Genomic DNA, 21,449 nt, shown 5'->3' with positions numbered 1-21,449 from the left:
CTCCTGCCTATCCACAAATGCCACAATAATGAAATCCTCCATAAATCCCTAACCTTCCCCTCCCCAGCGCATCCAGTACCCTGATTAGGGATCAAGTAACTACTACCTAAGCATGCTCCTACTGTCATCCCTGATTTTGCATGCCTGGGAAATCATAGCAAAAGCAAGGAAATGGGGGGAAAAGAATGCATATGTAAAATTCCAAAATTTGGTAATACAAACATATATAAAGTAGAAGGGAAATTCTGGTATCAGTTAGAAAAACTACCTGACCAGTTAGAGGGTGAGGATGTCTGGGAATGGGAAGGTAGGTCAAAGAAAAAGAAAAGTTTCTAACTGATTTTTAAGAAAGACAAGTTGTTTTTGTAATGAGAGAGGGAAATTTTTTATGGAAGGTAATGCACTTTAAACTCCTACCCTTAACTACTTTCCCCTCTTAAGAAAAAAGTAAAAAATTCATAAAAACATTCCAACAGCAGAAGTACATTTTACCTTTGGGGAAACACCAAGAATTTCTGTGCTTGTGTCCTAAAGCTAAATTGGCAGCCCCCTAAGTTGTTTGGAGAGTCTCTTTCACTTTGGCAAAGATTTAGAGCATTAGAAAAGGCTTTTCTCTGACACAGACCAGCACCAGAAATACCTCTTCAGTAATGCAGCCCATACTAGTGTTTTTCACATTCACCAACATTTCATAAGTGTTTTAGATATTAGAAAAACATTTTTTACTAAAATACACACACTCTGCCATTGAAAGAAGTGGAGGCTATGTTGGTAAAGAGAAATAAAATGCTGTACAAAAATCTGATCTGACTTTAAATCCTTTTAAATATAAAAGGACACCCACAGCCTTCATCTGCAGCACTTTTAAAAGCTGCTACACCATGGCAGTAGTCAGTCACTGCACAGTAGCTGCAGTGTACAAGCCTGCTGAAGGCTGCTGGAAATTCCACGGCTTGGTAAATCTGCCAGTGGAGGTACCAGGCAAAGGAGGATAATGGCCATTAGAAACAAACTGCTACATGCAAATCAAATAATCATGTATGTGACACGCCTGTGGGCAGGAAAGCCCCAGGGAGCAGCCTTGAAGCAAGCTCAGTCAAGCCTCTGTCACTGCACTCCCGGTTAGCTGAAACACCAGTTTATCCAAAAGGCAACTAATATTACTCAAGTGTTAATGCAGAATTTTAGTAACACACTGTTAAGAGTGAGAGCTCAAAGGAAATGCCGGCACAACAGAATTATGAACCCTTTCTGTTTGCTCAATTTCTACTACAGGATGTGAGCACTTTGATATAAACCTTCAAAGCTGTTGCAAAACACGAACATTTGGTTTCTAAAAAGAAGAAAACGTTTTAGATTACTTCTAACAAAAACTCTACCCTCACCAATGTTCCCAACATTTGATTACATAAGCCAAACAATATAAAAAAAGTGTATCACAAAGAAGCAAAAGTCCAACAACCACACACATACAACCCCCCCCTTTGTTTTCCTTATGTCTTCTGAAAAACTTCCAGAGTCAGAGTAGTAAAGGACAGTTACCAAAAAAAGAACCTCTGGCTAATACTTTTGTTGGCAGCAATCCACAAACAGCCAGGTTGGAAGTGACCAGTGGACTTCCACAGCACACGAAAGGTGTGTCCACCTTATTCACCAGCACCCTCTCAGCTAATCCAGGTGAAATTGTTATAATCTCTAAGACTGAAGACCCTGTAGCTGTTGCAAGGTCTGGGGTGGTTAATTCTTCTGAAGAGTTTCACTTTTGTCTATGTACTCTTTTGCCAGTGTTCCAGGCTAGCTCTGCAAAAATGTCCAGAGTTCATTTCCTTATGAAAGCCCTGGTGAACAGGCTGCCCATGCCATCTCCAGATAGCAAACTGCTTCACAGCCAGCCTGCCCCCTTCACCCCCCCAATATTTGCTGCTAAAACCTGGAATTCATATACACAGTATTTCACAAAAGTTCTGTGGAGAAGTGACAGTAAGTAAAAACGGCCAAAACAGATTTTTTTTGTCTTGTACATTTCCCCCAAAATGACATGGGCTTTTTTTTCCTAGCAGCTCTTCTTTCATATTGAAGGTAGAAAGTTTTTGCAAGGTAAAGTGCTACCTCAGCACTGAATTAAAGAACACACGCACAGGATTTCCTCAATGATCAGCAATTTACACTGCTGACGCATCTGAATGTGTGCCTTGGCTGGACCACCTCATCTATTTAGCACTTCAGAGGCAGAATATGCATTTTTACTTCAAAGATTCATCAGAAATACATAATTTTTCAAATAATTTCTTTCTTTTTTCTCTTTTTCTTTTGTCCACCCATAAAACGAAAGAGCTTTAAAACCTTATTATCTCAATGGGAAAGCAAACATATGACCTCGGCTTCATAAAGACTGTCATAACAAAACAAGATGCTTCTTCAATAAAACCAGCTGGTTTGTTTTGCACATTTTTGGGGTTTTTTTGAGCCTGCTAAAAGCTTAGAACCCAAAGCAGTTCTCACTCTCGCTGTAGGAAATTTTCTGTCGCTTCTTTTCTCTTCATGGAGTAGGAATTTTTCCAGTGGGTTAAAAGTTACACTATGCTTGCTTACTGACAAAGCTTTTAAGGGCTTATGCTTCTCAGCAACAGAAAAAACTTATGAACAGGATGACAAATTCAAATCAAAGCCATTCAATCAAAGCATACCCCTCACCTTCTTTCATAAAATTCTTCTGTTACAAAAGACAGCCAGGAAACAGTATTTATGGTCTGTGAAAAGCTGTCAATTCTTATTTAAATTCCAAGTTAGAGCAGCAGTTGACATTATAGAAAAAAATTAAAGTTTAAATTTGCCAAATGTGTTACAAAAGTACAAATGCTTTAACAGAAATGTGTATTTGCTTCAGCTTTCCCTTTCCTCCAAAGAGCTTATTATGGAAGATGCCTTCTACAAAGCAGAAGTTAGGTTGCTCTGCCTAAACTGACCTTCATCTACAGCCTTCAACAGAAACTTATCATATTAGATTTTTGATTTTCACCCTCTGAAGTTAGTTTAAATCATTTCTGGTCAACTGTTTTTCTTTGAAATGCCTTCCAAGTATCAGAAAAGAAAGCACTTTTGGAAGAAAGAGAACATTTTTTGGAGGTAGCAACTTCCCATTTCATGCTTCAGAGAAAAATGTTGACAGCTTTTTTGATGTGGAAGAAATAATTTACCATCATTGCTGATTACTATGGAAACAAGTCTGCTGTGAAAAAAGACTGAAGAATCACAGAATAGCTGAGGTTGGAAGAGGAAGTGACCTCTGCAGGTCATCTCGTCCTACTCCCTTGCTCAATCCTCAATACCTTGAGCAGGTTGCTCAGCACGAAATCCAGATGGGCTTGTGAGTATCTCCAAGATCGGAGACTCCACAATATCCCTGGGCAGCCTGTGCCAAAGTGCAGTCCCTCCCACAAATGTTCAGAAGGAAGCTGCCGTGTTGCAGTTTGTGCTTGCTGCCTCTAATCCTCAGTCCCACTACCAGAGTTGTCTCAACTGATAGCAATACAACTATTACTTTTTCCTCCAAACTTTAGTTGTTTTGGCCACTTCTCCAGACACCATGCAACCCACAAATGAGGATGCAAGAACATAATATACTGTCCACCTGCTTTAGGGTGAGAATATATTGAGGCAGCAGAAAATGAAATCATTCCGAAATCATACTGCTGTCTGCCTATTTGGAGAACAAGGAAGAAAACCCCACAGGAAGAAAATCCCCCACAGTTTGGGGGATTTTTTTTTTGTTTTGTTTTTGTTTTGTTTTGTTTTTTTTTAATGTGCATTTGAAACCTTCTCACTTGCAACAACAATATATGAAAAGTCATTTTTATCTTCAGTAGGAGGCAAGTATACCAGATGAAAGGAAATGGTACAGTAAAAGAACAGTTTCCCAACTACACACATTCAATCAAAAGCCATGAATTTAGAAAACCTGTTTCTAATGTCTGCTCAATTGAACAGTTAATTTAGAAAAGTTCAATGCAAGAGCTAGAAATAACTGTGCTCTAATTCTTCCTTCTGAAAAAGGCATAATTTGGGTTTACTGGGTTGTAGCAAAAGTTCTGAATCCACAATTTTAAGAATGCACAATCAATTAATTTTGGCATGTGTGTGACAAGAAATAGGAAGACTACAATCCTTGAGCATTCATTAGAACCTGGAAATCTTATAAAAGCCTTCCACAAAATGTTTCCTTTTTTTCAGCTTGCTGATTTCTGCTAAGTTTTAAGTAAGAGCGCCACAGTTACCAAGTAGAGGACCCTATATAACTGACTGCAAAGTAAAATGAGATCTAATGCCAAAGACATAATCAGTGTAAACATGGAATTTACACACATATTCAGATGCTCTTCCTGCAGAGTCATAAAGCCCATGATACAATTTATTTGTATTAAGGAAATTCATTACAACACTGCTCACTATCTGTGCTCTTGCCTGAAAAAGGTGTAATTCAGTACAGTGATCCAAAACAAGTACTAACTATTGGAAAGAAGAAAATTAAGTTTTTTGGATTAAGAATGGTTCTATTCCAAAAAACTACTATATATATTGGTGGGCTCTTGCATCAAAGATTGTGTTTTTCATGAACTTAAAATTCCAATTAATTCCAAACAGAAAACCTGAAGATACCATGCTCTAAGAGAAGTCAAAAGACTAAGTTTCAGCACTGCTCAAAGGAGGGAGTTTAGTGCTATTTATTGCACATACTGACTGCTAGTTCAGACTGTAAAACTTCATTGTGAGGTCACACAAGTGACAGAGACCTTAAACTGGCCTTCACTATTTATTACTAGGAAAAATGAAGGAGGGATTCAAAGTACAGTATTTTGAGTACAGTGTGAATTTTGCTTGCAGTTGGGTAAGTCTTCATCCCCTCCAAATGACTGTATTTGACACGGAAACAAAGAAACACAGAGAACTCAACTATACAATCTTTCCAGAATTTATATGTTTTCTGAATCACTCCCTACATGAAAAAAACCCTGTACAATTAAAGAAGCTAATTATCAAGGTATTGGGATAAGCACTTGCACACATTACAGGATATTCAGCTGGGTTCAATGCAGCATACCCATGGGACTCAGGCCTACTACCTGAGGCTAGGCTAACTGAGGGTAACACAGCTTACCACATTCACTAGGAGGCTACAAAGAGGATGCCAGAACAAGGCTTAAAATGTTAGGAGTGAGTAAGTTGGTAGCAACAACACATTCATGATGTACTTCAGGTTACACATTAATGCACTTCTCTCCTTCACCAGCTTTCAGTGATTGAGGTGTGAAGATTACAAGAGAGCCGGATTTGCCAGGGAGGCAGACGCAGAGCAGCTAGAGTCAAAGGCATACACACCAGGTTGTGCTCAAACCTGGCACACAGCACAGCAACTTGCAGCAAGAACGATCAGGACATGAAGTGATCATAAAATGACCAGCACGTTTTAACTTAGAGAAGAGGTAACTATGAGGACTACACTTATGCCTGAAAACACTGAGCCACAGGTTTTGATAACAGTATGAAAGTCAGTGATCAAACAGGGAATAATGTCTCTGAACACTACAGGAAAGACACATCAGAAGAGAAAGCAAAAGGTAAAGGTGCATTATGTAAGTTAAGGAGGGCACAACTTTGCAAAAGTTCTAAAAAAAATTACCCAGAAGGAGCTTTCACACAGCAGGAACCGGAAAAAGCACTAAGTGTACCTGGCATGAGTTAAAGATTATAACAACTATATTGTTTGATAATAATACATAACAAATATTCTAACAGTTTCTGGGACAATCGCACATCACAATATTTAACCTGCAGTTTCCTAAATTACAGAAGATGTTTTAAAACTTAAGACTTCACAGGGACATGCGGCTCCTGCTCACAGGAGAAAAACAGCAGTGGAAAAAGTTCATGTAACTGCCTGAACATTCAGGAGTTGAACTGTGTTCATTAAAAAGTCTTTTCTAACTCAGAACCAAGAAACAGAATAGTTATCCTATGTTTGGATGGCTAGAGAAAAAAACTAAACTACAGCACAGAAGTTTCCTGAGCGCTCTTGGAAGCTCACCCTTTAGGCACGCAGTGGTTCAGTATCACACATCTTGCTTTAATTGTTCATTTTTCTTTCTCTCTTAGCCTCAAATGGGCCACAATTCTTTGCTACTATGACTAGATCTGCTATACATTTGTACACAAATATCAAAATGTCCACTTCTCTCACTGCAGCACTTTTTAAAATTTATGTCATTCATCCTTCTTTCTACCTGAGGCACATTACCAAATAACACAAGACTGACAACGTGACGTTAAACACCTAGCCAGTAGATTAGGTCCACAGGCATGCTAACGATAATCTACATCTCACCAAAGACTTCTTTTTAATAGGAAGTATTAATGCTATCCCAGACAGGATACTTCAGCTTCCCCATCTATCAGAAGAGTCAAATATTCACTCATTTCTTAACTTGGACAGTAAGCAGATGTTATGTATCAGGAAGCTTAAAATTCCAGTGAAAGCTTATTTGGAAAACACGAAGGACGTGGCTGCCACATTAATTAAGTACAGCAACTCCCCAGGGTGAATCCTTTTGCCTTTTCTCTTCCCACCAGCTCAACTGCAGATGCAAGATAGGAATCCTGCCTCCAGCACTTCCACTACTGCAAAAGTCCATCTTCTTTTGTGATACTCACTCAATGAGATGTCAGTATATTCACAATAACATTGTCAGAATATAGTTTACTTTGCCTCTGAAGAACAAAGTTCTTAGAGCAGGGAGATTGTCCTATGTGTACCACTACCACATCCAGGAGACTTCTCTTCAATGGTATTGTTTAAATCATACTAAAAAAATTTACGCTGTTATTTCCAGTTATTTACCCTGAGGGGTAATTACCACATGGAAAGGATTCTTTTGTTCCCTCTTTAAAAGACAAACAAAGCAGACATGAGACATATTTTTTGGTATTGCTAATTTCTAGGAAGCAGCAAATTGATTCAACTAGTGGACAGAACCCAAGCTTCTCAAGTAGGTGCAAAAACACAGTCTAAAATTGGAATACAGATAACAGCTGGAAGCACTTTTCAGAGGAAACCCCTAGATTTGTGCAGACTTTTTAAGATCTTCCAATCTCCATCCAACTCTAGTGAAATTACAGCTTTGTACACTCTGGCTTGACAGCAGCATTTGCTATTAGGATATTCCTTAAGAATGATATGGAAAAGAGGCAATCCCAGCAGTGGAATGTGGAGCGGACACATTTCCAGAAAGCAGGGGAAGGTCGGATCAGTAGATTCGTAAGTCATCTTGAAGAAGCAGTAATGGGTTACTATAAAAGCGTCTTAATTATTCACAGCAATTAAAATCAAGGTTATTGACCCCATTACTTATCATTTTAAACAGGAAAAACCATATAACTAACTTCAAAGTAAAAGTAGAGAAAGGCCAAAATATACCTTCAAGGAGATAAAAAGAGAAGCGGCAAGACAGAATCATGAGTGAAATCAGCAGGAGCTACTTGTGTTGCAACCTTTGTCCCCATTGCCAGGGCACTGCCTCCACATTTCCAGAATATCCTCAGGACATGCTCTATTCAGAAGCAGGGAGGGCACCACTGTGTCAGTAAAGCACATGCAGCAGACATGACCCAGCCAGTTCCACACAGACATGCAAACGTGCTTGATTAAGTGTGGGCAGAACTGTTCAACTAAGGAGCATTTATCCTCATCTGTCTAGCATGATTCTGCAATTAATGGACAAGGCCTTAAAGATTTCAAAGCAATCATCATTTTCTAGTCTATAAAAATCAGTAACAGACATGACCGGGGGTCAATTGGAAGACAAATACAACAGAATTAAGACGAGATTTAACAATAGCAAGTGAGGGGCAAATAAAGTGACTGATGAAATTCGGTGCCAGTAACTACAAAACAATCCACACAAGAAGAAAAATAATCCCTCCTACACTTGTGGACCAAAAACTTCCTTTTCCTTCCTGCCCTTAAATGGAAATGTTCTATTAGTTCATCTGTTAATTCCATCAGAAGTTCTGCACTGAGAATTTTATCGAAGAAAGACTAAAGAACAAGACTGAAAATGAAATACACTCAGAGTTTTCCAGTGCCTTGAAAAGTGCATTCTAAAGAGCCTGTAATTTAGAGTCACAGAACACTGATAAGGTAGATGGGGGTGGGGAGGGGCAGGAAGACCACATACAGACCTGGACTTTACAGCTTTTAAATTAGATGACTGAGTGAATATCATGAGTTCCAATAAGAATGTTGATCAAGAAAAGCTACTTGCTGTTCCTTGAAAAAGTCCAGTCCACTGAACACGATGTGCCTGACAGGACTTCTGACTCAACACCCCCGACCAGGACTTTCTGTAGCTTGGTAGTATGATGGGACAGGTACAATCTGGACTGTCTTAGGACTAGCCTGTATCTGACAAAATAAGAACAACTTGCTCCAAAAACCATTGTTCTCCTTCTACAAACATCCCTCCAGACTTTTAAGCCAGTTGCAGACAGGTTCCAGGTTTTGGAAGGTACTTCAGTACTTTTGTGTGGTCTCAGTAAAGCTGCAAGACAGACCATGCCATCAACAGTGGGACTGACAGCAGTCCCTCTCGGCAGAAGACACCCATTAACAGACGTTGTGTGGCTTACTGGCCACAACCAGTTTTCCACAGGCTTAGTAGTCCAATCAGACTGACAAGTGCCTGAATAGGTCAATCTCCCAGTCCCAAATCAGATAGAATCTTTATGACAGTCTTCCCACTCTGAAAGTAGTCTGCTTGACTACCAGTTTTTTCTTTTTTGCACCATCTATTTGCAGCACTTTGCAAAATACAGCCTCTCCAAGCACAACAGCAATGTAAGTAAAAGGACTGTAATGAAGAAAAAAGCATGGCATGTTATTTCCTGGTTCAGAAGCCTGGTATCAACCCTATGATTTTCCTGAAACATGACCATGGGCCAGATGTTGATTTCTAGCAGGATACAAGGACTGAGAGAAGTCTGAACATTGCTTAGATTGCTCAGTACCTAGCACATGACAGATCCTTCTGGGCTCAGATGCCTGCAAACTGAAACCAGAGGAAAGAATACCAGATAACGTTAGGGCTGTAGAAGTCAAGAGAGAAGAAAGCATTTCCAGAGGAACTGATGTCTTTGTTTATCTTCTTCCTGAAGACACCCAGAAGTGATGGATTGTAAGACAAGTTGGACTGTTGGGATACATTATTAGGAGTTAGGATCTGAGTATCAAGGAAATAAACAAGGGTATGTGTGACCAAAACTAAACAGTGGAAAAAAAGGAACTGCAGAGAACACTTCTCAGACACAAGCTAACCTGTCTCATACTAAAAGATTTCCACTTCTGACAATAGTGGGATGTTATAATGAGTTCAAAGTATCCATTCAAGAGAGCACAACACAGAGCAGTAACTAAAATAAGTGCTCTCAATACAAGCAGTCTCTCAAAAGCCATCAGAAAGACTGAAAGTCTTGCTTAATGCTCCTGATAGTCCCAGGTACAGATCTTCTTTCAAGACCTACTTTAAGAAAGAAAAGCACAATTCAGATTTTATAACTCAAGTACTATCAGCAGCTTGCTTCAATAACCATTTAATTTTATTTCTCCTAGAATCAAATGACTAAGTTATGCTCTCAATTTCTAGACACAGATCCTCACTTGTCTAACTGCCAATGTGTCTACATTATTTTCATAACAGAAGCCACATCTTATGATGGGAAACTTGCTTAGTTTTTACAGGAAATTCTCTGTTTCTCTCCAATAATGTCAACCACACTAAAAAGCTTATGAGAATGAAGACTAAGTTGAAAATAACTGCGATGTTAAAATGTTTTTAATAAACAGTTCAGCTGGGGGAAAAAAAACAGTGCAGTCAGATAGTTAGTTCTGTGTGATAGGGTTCTTACACTTCTGTGAAATGATAACACACTTTTGGGTAATAAGAGCAATTCAGGTTTTCTGGTTTTTACTTGATATGAAAGAAAAGCTGTCTAATATTCATGATATGCTTTGAACATGGTTTACATCATACTTGCCTGTGCATATCAAGCACTAGGCAAAAAGCACCAAGCTTGTACTAGTACCGCACAGAAGGAAAGCATTGGGGCTATATGAACAAATCATACAGTAGAGTCCAGTAAAAATTACATTCAGCAGCTGAGCTCAGCATTTACCAGCCTGCAAGCTTACATTTTGCAGTATTATTTGGGGTTAGGTAGGAAGGACCAGCACTTCAAAATGAGAAGTCTTCAGATTCAGTCCCTTGAACTGTGAGGATTACTCAAAACTGCAGTTACAGAGTAAAAACCAATCAGTTCTCTTGATTCATGAACAATTTGAATCACATAAATGAAGGTTAAGGTCAAAGAAGTACCCACACATTGAGGCCACAATATCTGTGAAATTTTTCATTCACTTCACATTACTGGAGAGCTCCATTCAACAGAAAATAAAAACTCTTCCTGAAAAAAACAAGTTTATTCCCTTTTTCTCTCGCCCTCAAGTTCCCAAGTATATGTTCCTTCAGCACTGATGCTATCTCTATCATTATTTCCACATAAATATAAAAAAAATAAACAAATCAATGCCATCGCTATTTATGTGGTTTTACAAAGCACTTGTGCTTTGAGAACGCATGCAGGATCACTCTTGAGGAGAAAAGACAACGCAGAAAGAATCAAGCCTTGCAGAATATACCACCTAAGGAGTCTTTCTGCTGTGCCTTTTGCAACCGGACGTGTCTATCTCGTATTGGCCTTTTTAGCCACCAATGCGCTTGCAAGAAACGTGGGTAGAGCCCTTCCCAAATCTTCGTTCGCGAAGCCTGGCCATGATGATACAAAGCACTTGTTTATTGTGTTTACCGTGTATATCCTAGTAGCCCCCTAAAGACTATCAAAATAGATCACAATAGGTACAATGGATGAAGAAAGGAGGAAACAAATATCACCTAGAAGTTACTACACAGACTGAAAAGAAGTGGTTGCAATCTCTTTCCTTTCATTTCTTGATCCCAGGTTACAGCAGCACTACCAATGAGGGAAACAATTCCAGCCTTCCGACAGGTATGGTATGTAGGTATGTATCTGTAAGAACACCTTGTGACCCTGAACAGGTGATTTACCTCAGTTAACACCTGCTGCTAGTGTTAAATTGCAGAAGTTCATTCATCTATTTTAGGAGTAGGGGGGTCAGAAGCCAGGTGACAATGTGCAGCTCTGCTACTCCATCTGAAGATTAGAAGCACATGAAGTTATGACCCTAGAAACACAGTTTTTAGGACCTTCCTTATACTGTTTCTATATAGCTAATAAAGGGGTGGATGCCTGATTCAGAGCCTCATGACATGAATTAGGGAAAACACACACATACAACCCAAATGCTCTGTGAACTCTGAAAAGACCAAAGCTGTCCTTATCTGCCTTTAAGCAACCAAAGCCAGTCAAACACTTAACAAAAACTCCACAAACCAGCTGTTGCAGCATGTCTTGATTTCACCTTCCTCCTCTGTTTTGCCACAAAGGTCCCACACTACCACACTCAAAACAAAGAAAGAGACTGCACAATATTGAAACACTTCTAGCAATGGATGCAGTGTTCTTTAGAATAAAGAGTCTGTGCGTCATCACGGTGAAAGCTTCATGAAGAGACCATCTACCTAGGAGTTCATTAAAAGGTTCCACACCCACTCATTCCACTGAAAAACTGATCCTTCAAACACAACGTATAAAATCTTCTAAAAACAATACAGATGTCTTTGATAAGCCATAGCATTTTGGAAAGGCTCAAAATGGGCCAATTTTCACCTACACCCACAAGATGGGTCACCTACAGCAACACCAACTGTTCCTTACAAATACTATATCCTTGGCATGCAAATCAAGTGCTACTGGGAAAGGAGAACTTAGCTATTTCCCCTTCCTCCTTACTAAAAAAACCCTGCACTCTTCCACAGACATGGTTTCAGTGTTGTTTATTACTCTCCAGTCCTGTCAACAACATTGCTGACCTCTGTCCTTACATGAAAATATGTTATCAAAGCTCCTTCTCTCCTTGTGAAGGATGTGACTGCCTTCTGAAGTTTACTCTGAACATCACAGCCATTGACATTTGGCCACAAGATGGGTATTAGATAGACATAATCCACTTAAAAGATTCTTACAAAAACACACACAAGAATCTAGGTACTGCATTTACAAAGACAACAGACAAAGTGCAGCAATCTCAATCAAATGACAGAGCAGCAGGTCAGTCTTAAGAAGATTTTACTGAAAATCACAGATTAGTCTGAACACTACTCTTTATATTCCACTTATATAGCTGGATTATTTCTACATCTTTGTTAGTCCAGCAGTTGCTTTGTCTTTGATGTGTAGGGGAAAAAAAAAAAAACACCACAAAAAATCTCAAACACCACCACCACAAAACCTCCACAACTTTCTGGAAGCCTTCAGGGTAAAGTTAAAAATCTGAAATCCCCCAAAAGCTAAGCAAAAGACACAATGTACCAATCTCTCTCTACATCAAAAGGTTTTGGTTTAGCATTTCATTTTGAATTTGATTATTTTATTTTTACAATTCCAGACTTTTCCCCCATGCCAAACCTTTAACTATATACAGTATCTTAAGATTTCTTAGAAGTGAGTAATCTAGAGAACATAAGTAGGATTCACAGCCTTTATCTAGATCCTTCTGTATCTACACATTTCTTTATTCAATATAATGGCTGCAATGCAGTTCATTTTCAATATTAGATGCAAGCTGTAGGATGAGAAACACAGAAAAACCTCCTTTTGGGTTCAACTACATTGCTCTTTTTCAGCTGTAGATCTTTTCTAGGCAGCAAAGTGTTTAAGTTCATAAGCAATCACACACAAAACAATACAACATGCTGAATTTACTCTACTTCCCTACTTTAGCTCTTTCACCCACCCCTTCACACACCTCATCTTGCTCCAGAACACCTTATGGAAAGGCATTTCCTTCTTCAAGCAACTGTCTTGGAGTTGTGACAAAATCATGACAGCAAAAATAACACATACATATAGGCAATGTTTGTCTCCATTGGTTACCTATGAGAATAATTCCAGATTTTTTGCAGGCCATCTTGTATGGCAAGGTTTTGGTAGCTGGCTACAGGGCTAATTTCTGTCAGAAGGTTCCCCTATGTACAAAAGACACAGTGCCAGCCAGCTCCAAAACTGAACTGCCGCTGGCCATGCCCAAGCCCATTGGTGACGGTGATTGCACCTCTGAGATAACATATTTAAATAGGGGGGGAAAGTGTTGCACAACAGCAGCCAAGCAGACCTCAGGGTCAGTGAAGAAGGAGGGAGAGGAGATGCTCCAGGCACTGGAGCAGAAATTCTCCTGCAGCCTGCGGCACAGACTATGGTGAGGCAGGCTGTCCTACTGCAGCTCATGGCAGACCCCACACGTGAGCAGGTGGATGTGCCTGAAGGGGGCTGTAACCACGCTGGAAGCTCACACTGGAGCAGTTCATGAAGAACTGTGGCCCATGAGAAGGACTCATGCTGGAGAAGTTGGTGGAGGACTGTCTCCTGTGGGAGGGACCTCACGCTGGAGCTGGGGAAGAACACGAGGAGGGAGGAGCAGCAGAGACCAAGTGCTACAAACTGATCACAGCCCCCATTCCCCATTTTCCTGAGCCACTCAGGCAGAAGAAGCAGAGAAGTCTGGAGCTGAAGTTGAACCTGGGAAGAAGGGAGGGGTGGGGGAAAGGTGTTTTAAGGTTTGTTTTTATTCTTCACTATCCTTCTCAGCCTTTTGATTGGCAATTAATTAAATTAATTTCCCCAAACCAAGTCTGTTTTGCCAGTGACCGTACTTACTGACCCTTTTGCCATACTTTCTCTTCCCTATCCAGATGAGGAGAGTGAGTGATAAAGTGGCTTTGGTGGGCACCTGGTGTTCAGTCAAAGCTATCCCACTACAATATAACCTTCTTCCTCCACTGGATTTTATTTTAGCTTCCAAAGTTTTTCATTTTTTATGTTTTGCACAAATGAACCGCATTCTGGAATTTTCTTCATGTCTCCTAATTCAGTAAAAGGCTACAGAAAATTTTCAGCTCGTGATACCTTTTTTTTTTAACTTAGTAAGGTATTTCATTGCCTCGTGATCTTGCCTGGCTCATCTTATCACCCATTCTCAATCTGTTCCATCAGGAATTCCCACAATCCCATCACACTCTTACCTTTCTCAAGTAAACAAGACCCAGCTCTCCCAAACACTCCTACTACCATAGCTCCTTGTGCTCCAACTGATAATCATGGTAACATCTGAAAGCAAAAGCAGCAACACAGATGCACGTCAGCCAATACCTGTGACATATCCACATACCTCAGCAGTTTTCAGCTGTTTATCTAGCAGCTTAGCAGCAAAAATACCCCTTTGACATGAAAACTTTGAGAAAGAGGACAAATTACTGCAGTTATATACAGGCTACATTTTAAGTGACTAACTTCTTCTGATGGGACTGCTATTACCAGTGTCTTTACACAACTGAACAAACTACCACTGTTGCTCTCCAGTCCAGAACATAGGGCTCTCAGATTTATGCATTGAGGATATACACAGATTTTAAAAAAGTCTAGTTTTCTTTTAGGCATATTTCAGTTGAAGCCAAGATCTCATGAAGTAGTGTACAGAACTGGGAGAGAAGTGTCAGAGTAGCCAGGTCAGCCAGTCCCAAATGCAAGCCATTAGCTATACAACAGCACAAAAAGAACCCCGTAAGTTTACAATGCATTCAACACACATAATTCTAGGAATTCATAGAACCAGTTTCAGCAAACCACTTTTATACTTTAAATAATGCACTGAGGCAATCAGAAGTGAAGGAATGTAGCCACTGCCAAACAGCAGATCTTTTTAAGAGATACAGAGGTGACTGTTCTATATATGAAGTATCTAAGTTTGTGTGTCTGCCTGTGAGCATTCCTACATGCAGGTGTTGTTTATCTCTAGCAGCAAACAAACTGAAAACATATGTGCCAAAAAAAAGACAAAAAAGAAGAGTTAGAACTTAAGACACAGGATTTACCACCAGTCAACTTGTTTTGAACTCTCAAGCCTTCTTTAAGATCATCGGTACGTTAATAACAGTAATAGTGAGTGGAAAAAAAGAGAAATTTCAACAGAGACATAAATGCATATGGAGAGTTTGAACGAAAATGACCTTGTGACTGGTGAGATACCCATCTTTGTTTCAACACACTATCCTTTTCAACAGCCACTCTGTCATCTTCAAAGCAAAGCAAAGCAAAGCCTTCTAGTAGTCTCTCTATAGTAATGAAGATCAACTGGACTTCTAGAAGTCTACAAGAACGTCTCTTGCCTTCACAGATTTCACAGTACAAGAGCACATTTGCCTCTCTAAACACAGCCATAAAGACTGAAATCAACAAACAGATCACATATTAATTCTGTTTTCATGATACTTGAGTTGCAAAGTTGAAGCATGACTGCTTGTGGTTGATGATGAGAATTATGTCTACACTTCAGAAGACAGTAGAGCAAATCTACTCCTCAAAACCTGCCTCCATCTGCTGTGTTTCACAATGCTTTCCGGAAAGTAACATCTGCAGTGCTTGGGTGAGTAAATTTAGAATTCAAGCTCTCACTACTCAGGTTTTTCCAACACAAAATATGCCATAGTCAGAGCAAAAATCCACGAGTTCAGACTTAACCAGAGATCAAACTGCCGCATTTCTTTTTTGTATATACACCAACCAAAATCCACTCCTCCTACTTTTATAAGTAATAAATTCATAACGATAGCAGTTTGCTTCATGTGAAAAGCCCTTCTCGTTACCACCATAAAAACCAAGTTCTACACCCAGTTTTGCAGTGTTCACACACAATCCTCACAGGGGGTCCAAGCAGTTGGAGAAAGACTGCATTTTATTCACCAGTGCTGAGAATCACTTTCACATCCCAGAAATATGTCTCCCAAAGGTCTTTCTTCAACCTCAGCCTGCATGTTCTCCATTGAGACCTTTGGACAGCCCTGGAGAACAGGTAGCTCCACGCCCCAGTGTTCCCCTCTCCTGAGGCTATGTGATAGCTCTCCCATTTTGATGTCACAGCTCCAATGAGGACATAAAAAGCTTCAGTAGTCACAAGAATGCTGAGCATAACAATCTGCAAGAGGTGCAATTCAGCCCACCAAAGGATTTTTACTGCACTTTGAAATTTATTCCTTCAGCAATAGCCTTGAAAAGGACAACCTTAACTGGCCTGGGAGGTAGCAAAAGCAAGGAAAAAGCCTGGAAAGCCAAGAGATCAATCCAGGAGGTTCCAGCATGACTCCTTAAATGAGTTGAGAGGAGTACCATATTTTTAAACACAAGTAGCAGCAAACCTAAGGCAGCAAGAGTTAGGCAAAGCAAAATGAAGGCATAAAACACAAATGTTTTATATGAAATCATCTCTTAATTTCATTACTGTGACCGACTGCAAGGAGAAGGGGCTGACACACAAACTCCACAAAGGCACCACATGGGCCCCCATGTGACTGGAAATTTCTTTTCAGTACCACACATAATGGGTAGAAACTTCAACTTTCAAGCATCTCTGAGCTGGTGGTCTACATAAGAGAACAGGCAAGTGCATCTGTAAGCCACAATTCTCCAGGTGCACCGTGTCTATAACCCAAGAACAGTGGGGTTATCGGATCAAAATGTTCATATCAGTGACTTACCCTGTTTCTCAAAATAGGACAAACTCTCCCAGAATGAACAATTCAAAGTCACTTTCATGTCTGAGAAGACCATTCTTGCCCCTTTAGCTGCACTGATTAAGTTAACATAGCATGGCTTTGTAGCATAGACAACCCTAAACAGTAACTCCAAAGATACTGCATAATAAATATCAAAGCATGTCAGTACACAGATATTCAGTAAGTCACACCAGCCATACTGAATAGTATTAAAAGTATTTTCAGCTATTGCTGTCTACAGAGATCATAAAAGCCTTAGCAGTTATTCTAGAACTTCCTCTTAGAGCTGTAATAAATCTTAGACAACATTTCTTCTCCAAAACTGTGTAAATTCAAGATCTTTAGAAGATCGAAATTAAAAATAGTCCAGGTGGCAATCATTTTGGTATCTCTTTGCTGGCCAATCCACCTTATTCTGAAAATCCATAGAGACACAACAGGCCTCCAAAACTAGACATAGTGCCTTGAAAACAAAGCTCTCTTACAGCCTTATACAGTGGTAGAATGATTTCCTATGTCTTGCCTTCCAATGCAAACAATCTGACTGCTTCATTACTCCTCTCTTTGTCACTATTAAACTTGAGAGGAAAAAAACCCCAAAAGGCTAAAACAGCAGCAAAGGGAGAAACACAAAGGTAAGGAAGAAATGTTTCTCTCTCTGGGACATCAGTGGCAAACAGAAAATGCAGCATCCAAAAAACAGGAAACAAAAATGTGACCCAACGCAGAAATGTTAGAAATGTTACAGAATAATAAACGAAACAAATGGCACAACTCTTTGTTTTAAAATGCTTTATGACCCCAGCCTAACTGAAGACTCAGTAACTCCAGAAAACTCTGGTATCCTCATTTGGCTTCACTACCCACCTTACCCACAGCCACCATGCAGCTGGTTAACGAGACACAGACAACACTTCAGTTAATTCACATTAAACAAGTCCAAAACCATATGGCCAACGTGCTCACTTTGGAAATTCCCTTCTATGACTCAGATATTTTATGACTGATCCTCAAAAGAAATCGGTCATTACATGAACAGGAGAAATAATGAAAATCGGTGTTCACGGATTTTTTTTCTGTATTTTTATGTTCTCTCCCTGCAATAACCCAGTTCGTCTCCAAATCCTTTCACTTATCATTGCCTGCAATTCCTTTGGTTTCCCTAGTCCTTGATATCCTCCATTCTTTCCTGTGCCCCTGTAAGAGAGACCATAAACTGCAGCTATTTGGAAGAAAAACACTGTCCAGCTGCCCAGCAACTACCTATGTCCATGGGTCAATAAGGCAAACAAAACATCATCAGCTCTCTTCAGAGTGTTTGCTTCAGGGAGCAGAATAATTCATCTGCTACTTAACTACTGATTTCTTAAAAGTCTTTTTAAGAAACTAAAAAGCCTCCCTCAAGAAGCTATTTAGAGAGAAACAGGACTCAGAGAACAAGTATGACAGCTTTACATAAAATGCTAATTTCACTTTTACATGGGAAGGCAACCTGAAGAGGTTATATACCAGTTTTTCACTCTTTGCTTACTTCCTGCTATGCTCATATTTTATGTTATTGACTGAATTCTTCTTTTTTAACATTCTCCCTTAAAAATATAACAGAAAATTTATGTTATAGTAGAGTCATCACATCAAAAACACTGGCTCACTAACAACTAACAAAAAAAGATAAAAACACATCAGTGAATATATTTTTATATTTTTTGTTTTATTTGTTCATATTTTACATACCCTACAAGCTTGAAAAAAACCCCTCCCATTACTGAACAACACATCTCTCAATTCCTTTATCTGGCACTTTCTGAGAAAGTGTACCAAGTATGACAGGAAAGAGACAAGATTCAACATCCCCTACACCTCTAGGACTGAAAAATAACAAAAATTAAAGCGCATATAGACTGCTCGTACATAAACCAGTAAGTAAATAAGTTAGGAAGAAGGGCTGAGAGGCAGAAATGTAGCTCTGCTTTAAATACAAATTGCTACTGATGCTTTACCCAGAAGCATTTGTACATAAAATACCCATCACAAAAGGTGTGTGTGGAGGAAGCACATTAAGATGATCATCGTGAAAAAATCAAACTGCTGTTCCTTCTCTATTTACAGTGCCTGAAGCAAGCACCCCTGAGCCAAGGGTAACATGCCCACTACACAGTCACACAGACTTTCACAGGCTGAGACAAGATTGCTGAATGTCACTTAATCCAAACCCCCAAGACCAGGCCAATTTAGAACAGGCTACCCAGCACCTTGTCTGGCTAAAATCTGAATATCTCCAAAGCTGTAAATTCCATCATGTCTCCAGTTCTCTGTTCTGGGGGAAAAAACATTTGTTCTAATGATATCTGCTAGAAATTTATGTATTTCAGCCTGAGTCCTATTCCCAGCCTCTTGCCCTACCAGCGTACAAGAGCCTGGTTCTATCTTTTCTTCATCCTCCCATAAGAGGAGGTATAGGGCATTGGGATTTCCCCTGGGCTGTCTCTTCACTGGGCTGTGCAACTCCAGTTTCCTCCACCTCTCCTCACAGGTCATATGCCCTAGACCCTACATCAGCTTGGTGCCCTCAGTGAGTATCTGCCTTTTCCACAGAGCTGCTAGCCACCCATTCAAACCCTTGTGGCACACAGCTGTGCTGTCCCTGTGCACGACACCTTTGTTGAATACCAGGTCCCCAATTCTCCAGGCTGCCAAGGTCCCTCTGATTAGCACACCCAAACCCCAATCTACTGAGTGGTCCTCCCCACAGAGCATAATCCATGAACTAGCTGAAGGACCCCTATTCCACCAGAGATATGTTGTTCAATAATAGTGTTTTTTTCCAAGTTTGTAAGGTGACAATCCTTGTCACTGTTGTACCATTTTTACAGTGTTTACCACTTTTATAGCTCTACCCTAATCCTTCCTGTTCAGAATGCCATTACCAAATAAAAAGCTGCCAAAATGCAACAAATCCTTTAAGTTATTTTTTCTCAGTGTTCAAATTCTTCATTATTAATATTTTTTTGTATCTCATTGCATATCCCTATGGGCACAAGACACTGACACTGTTTTAAAAAAACAGTAAAGTTTCAATGAAGAAAAGAATATTTTTCTGTCTCACTTTTTTCAACTCCATAAGCACCTATGAAGAACAACAAATACATCTTGACTCCCACTTTCTTGAAATATGTCCCTGCACCATGTACCACAGTTTGCTGCTTTACTTCTTCACAAGCATAATCACAGATTTCTTAAGTTTGAAGACACTTATCACACCAGTGCCTAAAAGCCTTCATTCCCAAGCTTCCAAAAATCATAACAAATTTCTGAAACCACTCAGAAGACTAACCTGTACCCAATCTCCAAAATAATCTGCAAAATCAATTTACAGATCATATAATAAATACTTCTTGTAAACTTCCTCAAAAACACACACAAATCACAAGGATCACAGACTCACAGGGCTCCTGTGCCTTCCAAAAGCTACTGCTTACTCCTGCTTGGCTTTGTGCCATATCAACTTACAAACAGGAAAAAAGTGATGCTGTGGAAAAGATCTATGCAGAAAGTTGCACACACTTAAAAAATGTAGATAAACACATTTTTAAGGGAATTTTTAAAAATCACTTTAAAATGTCAACCTGTAGGCAGGGAGGAAAAAATGCACCACAATTCAGATCCTGCAAACATTTGCACAGGCTCTTCCTGAGAACAGATGTATCCATGTGCCTAAAATTGAAACTTCACAGAGCAAGAATCCAAGCAGATAGTTAACATAAATCTCTAATATTTTCACTATGGAACTTGAATATACATCAGGTGCAAAGCAGCAAAAGAAAGAGGGGATAATTTCCAGCTGTGCTGAAAAAGCAAGCAGCAAATGTTTTCAAACTGAATGTTGCAGTTCTGTGGTACAGATTCAATCATACAGCATAGGAGCTGTTCATATATTCCCTGACAGACCCAACTGTTCCATATACACAGCTAATGTTACTGGCCATACTTTGTGGTTTAATAACCATTTCTCAGGCTCTCATACTAGAACCTATGCAAACAAATAAAGTGGATGGCTTGTAGCAATATTTAAATTATTCGAGGGTAGTATTCCTAACAGGGAATTTTCCAGGCATGCGGGTTATGAAATATTTTAATAAGATTCACAGAATTCATACTTTACTCCTCCACAGACTGGTAGAAAATATGTAACATAACAACCTTCCTCATGCCCTCCTTCCAAAAAAATATGCATAAATCACATTTTTTTTGGAAGCACAGATCAGTAGTATCATAGTAAAAAGTACAATTCCACTATTCATAAAGAATATCAAAACCAATCATAAACACCCTTTAACAGTTTAAGTTATGTTCTTAACTGATACTGGCTAGACATCTTTGTGCTACAGTTGTGTACATTACAAAAAAGAACAGAAAAATACCTGAAAGACTTAAGTAAGTTTTTCAGCGTTTTGTTTTGTTGGAGTTTTTATGGCTGGTGGTTTTTTTGGAGTTTTTTGTTTGTTTGTTTGTGTTTTGGTTTGAGTTTTTTTTGTAATTGAAATGATGGAGTAAATTTCCTTTTAAGACTATAATTTCCCATTTGGGATTATCCTGGAACCTGGCAAGCAAGGCCAAATGCTTAAGAGATGTGAGCTTTGAAATACTACAATGTTTCAT

General features: G+C 39.4%; 1 protein-coding gene across 2 annotated transcripts in view; it reads right to left on the bottom strand.

The window, feature by feature from the left end:
• The window catches only part of RNF38 (ring finger protein 38), a 108,852-nt gene that overhangs the window by 80,045 nt on the left and 7,358 nt on the right, over positions 1–21,449 (bottom strand). Inside the window, exons 1-2 of one of the 2 annotated variants that reach the window (XM_027709676.1) lie at positions 15,982–16,042; positions 14,265–14,349 (exon numbers count right to left, since the gene is read on the bottom strand). The exons of the other annotated variant lie outside the window; for it this stretch is intronic. Coding sequence (XP_027565477.1) covers positions 14,265–14,313 — 49 coding nt within the window. The 5' untranslated portion in view covers positions 14,314–14,349; positions 15,982–16,042. Of the gene's footprint in view, positions 1–14,264; positions 14,350–15,981; positions 16,043–21,449 lie in introns of those variants that run through there. 2 annotated transcript variants of the gene reach the window in all.

The sequence above is a fragment of the Neopelma chrysocephalum genome, unplaced genomic scaffold, assembly GCF_003984885.1.
Source record: "Neopelma chrysocephalum unplaced genomic scaffold, ASM398488v2 Primary Assembly neopelma1_96821, whole genome shotgun sequence".
Classification (NCBI taxonomy): domain Eukaryota; kingdom Metazoa; phylum Chordata; class Aves; order Passeriformes; family Pipridae; genus Neopelma; species Neopelma chrysocephalum.
This window is presented reverse-complemented; position numbering and strand designations above follow the sequence as displayed.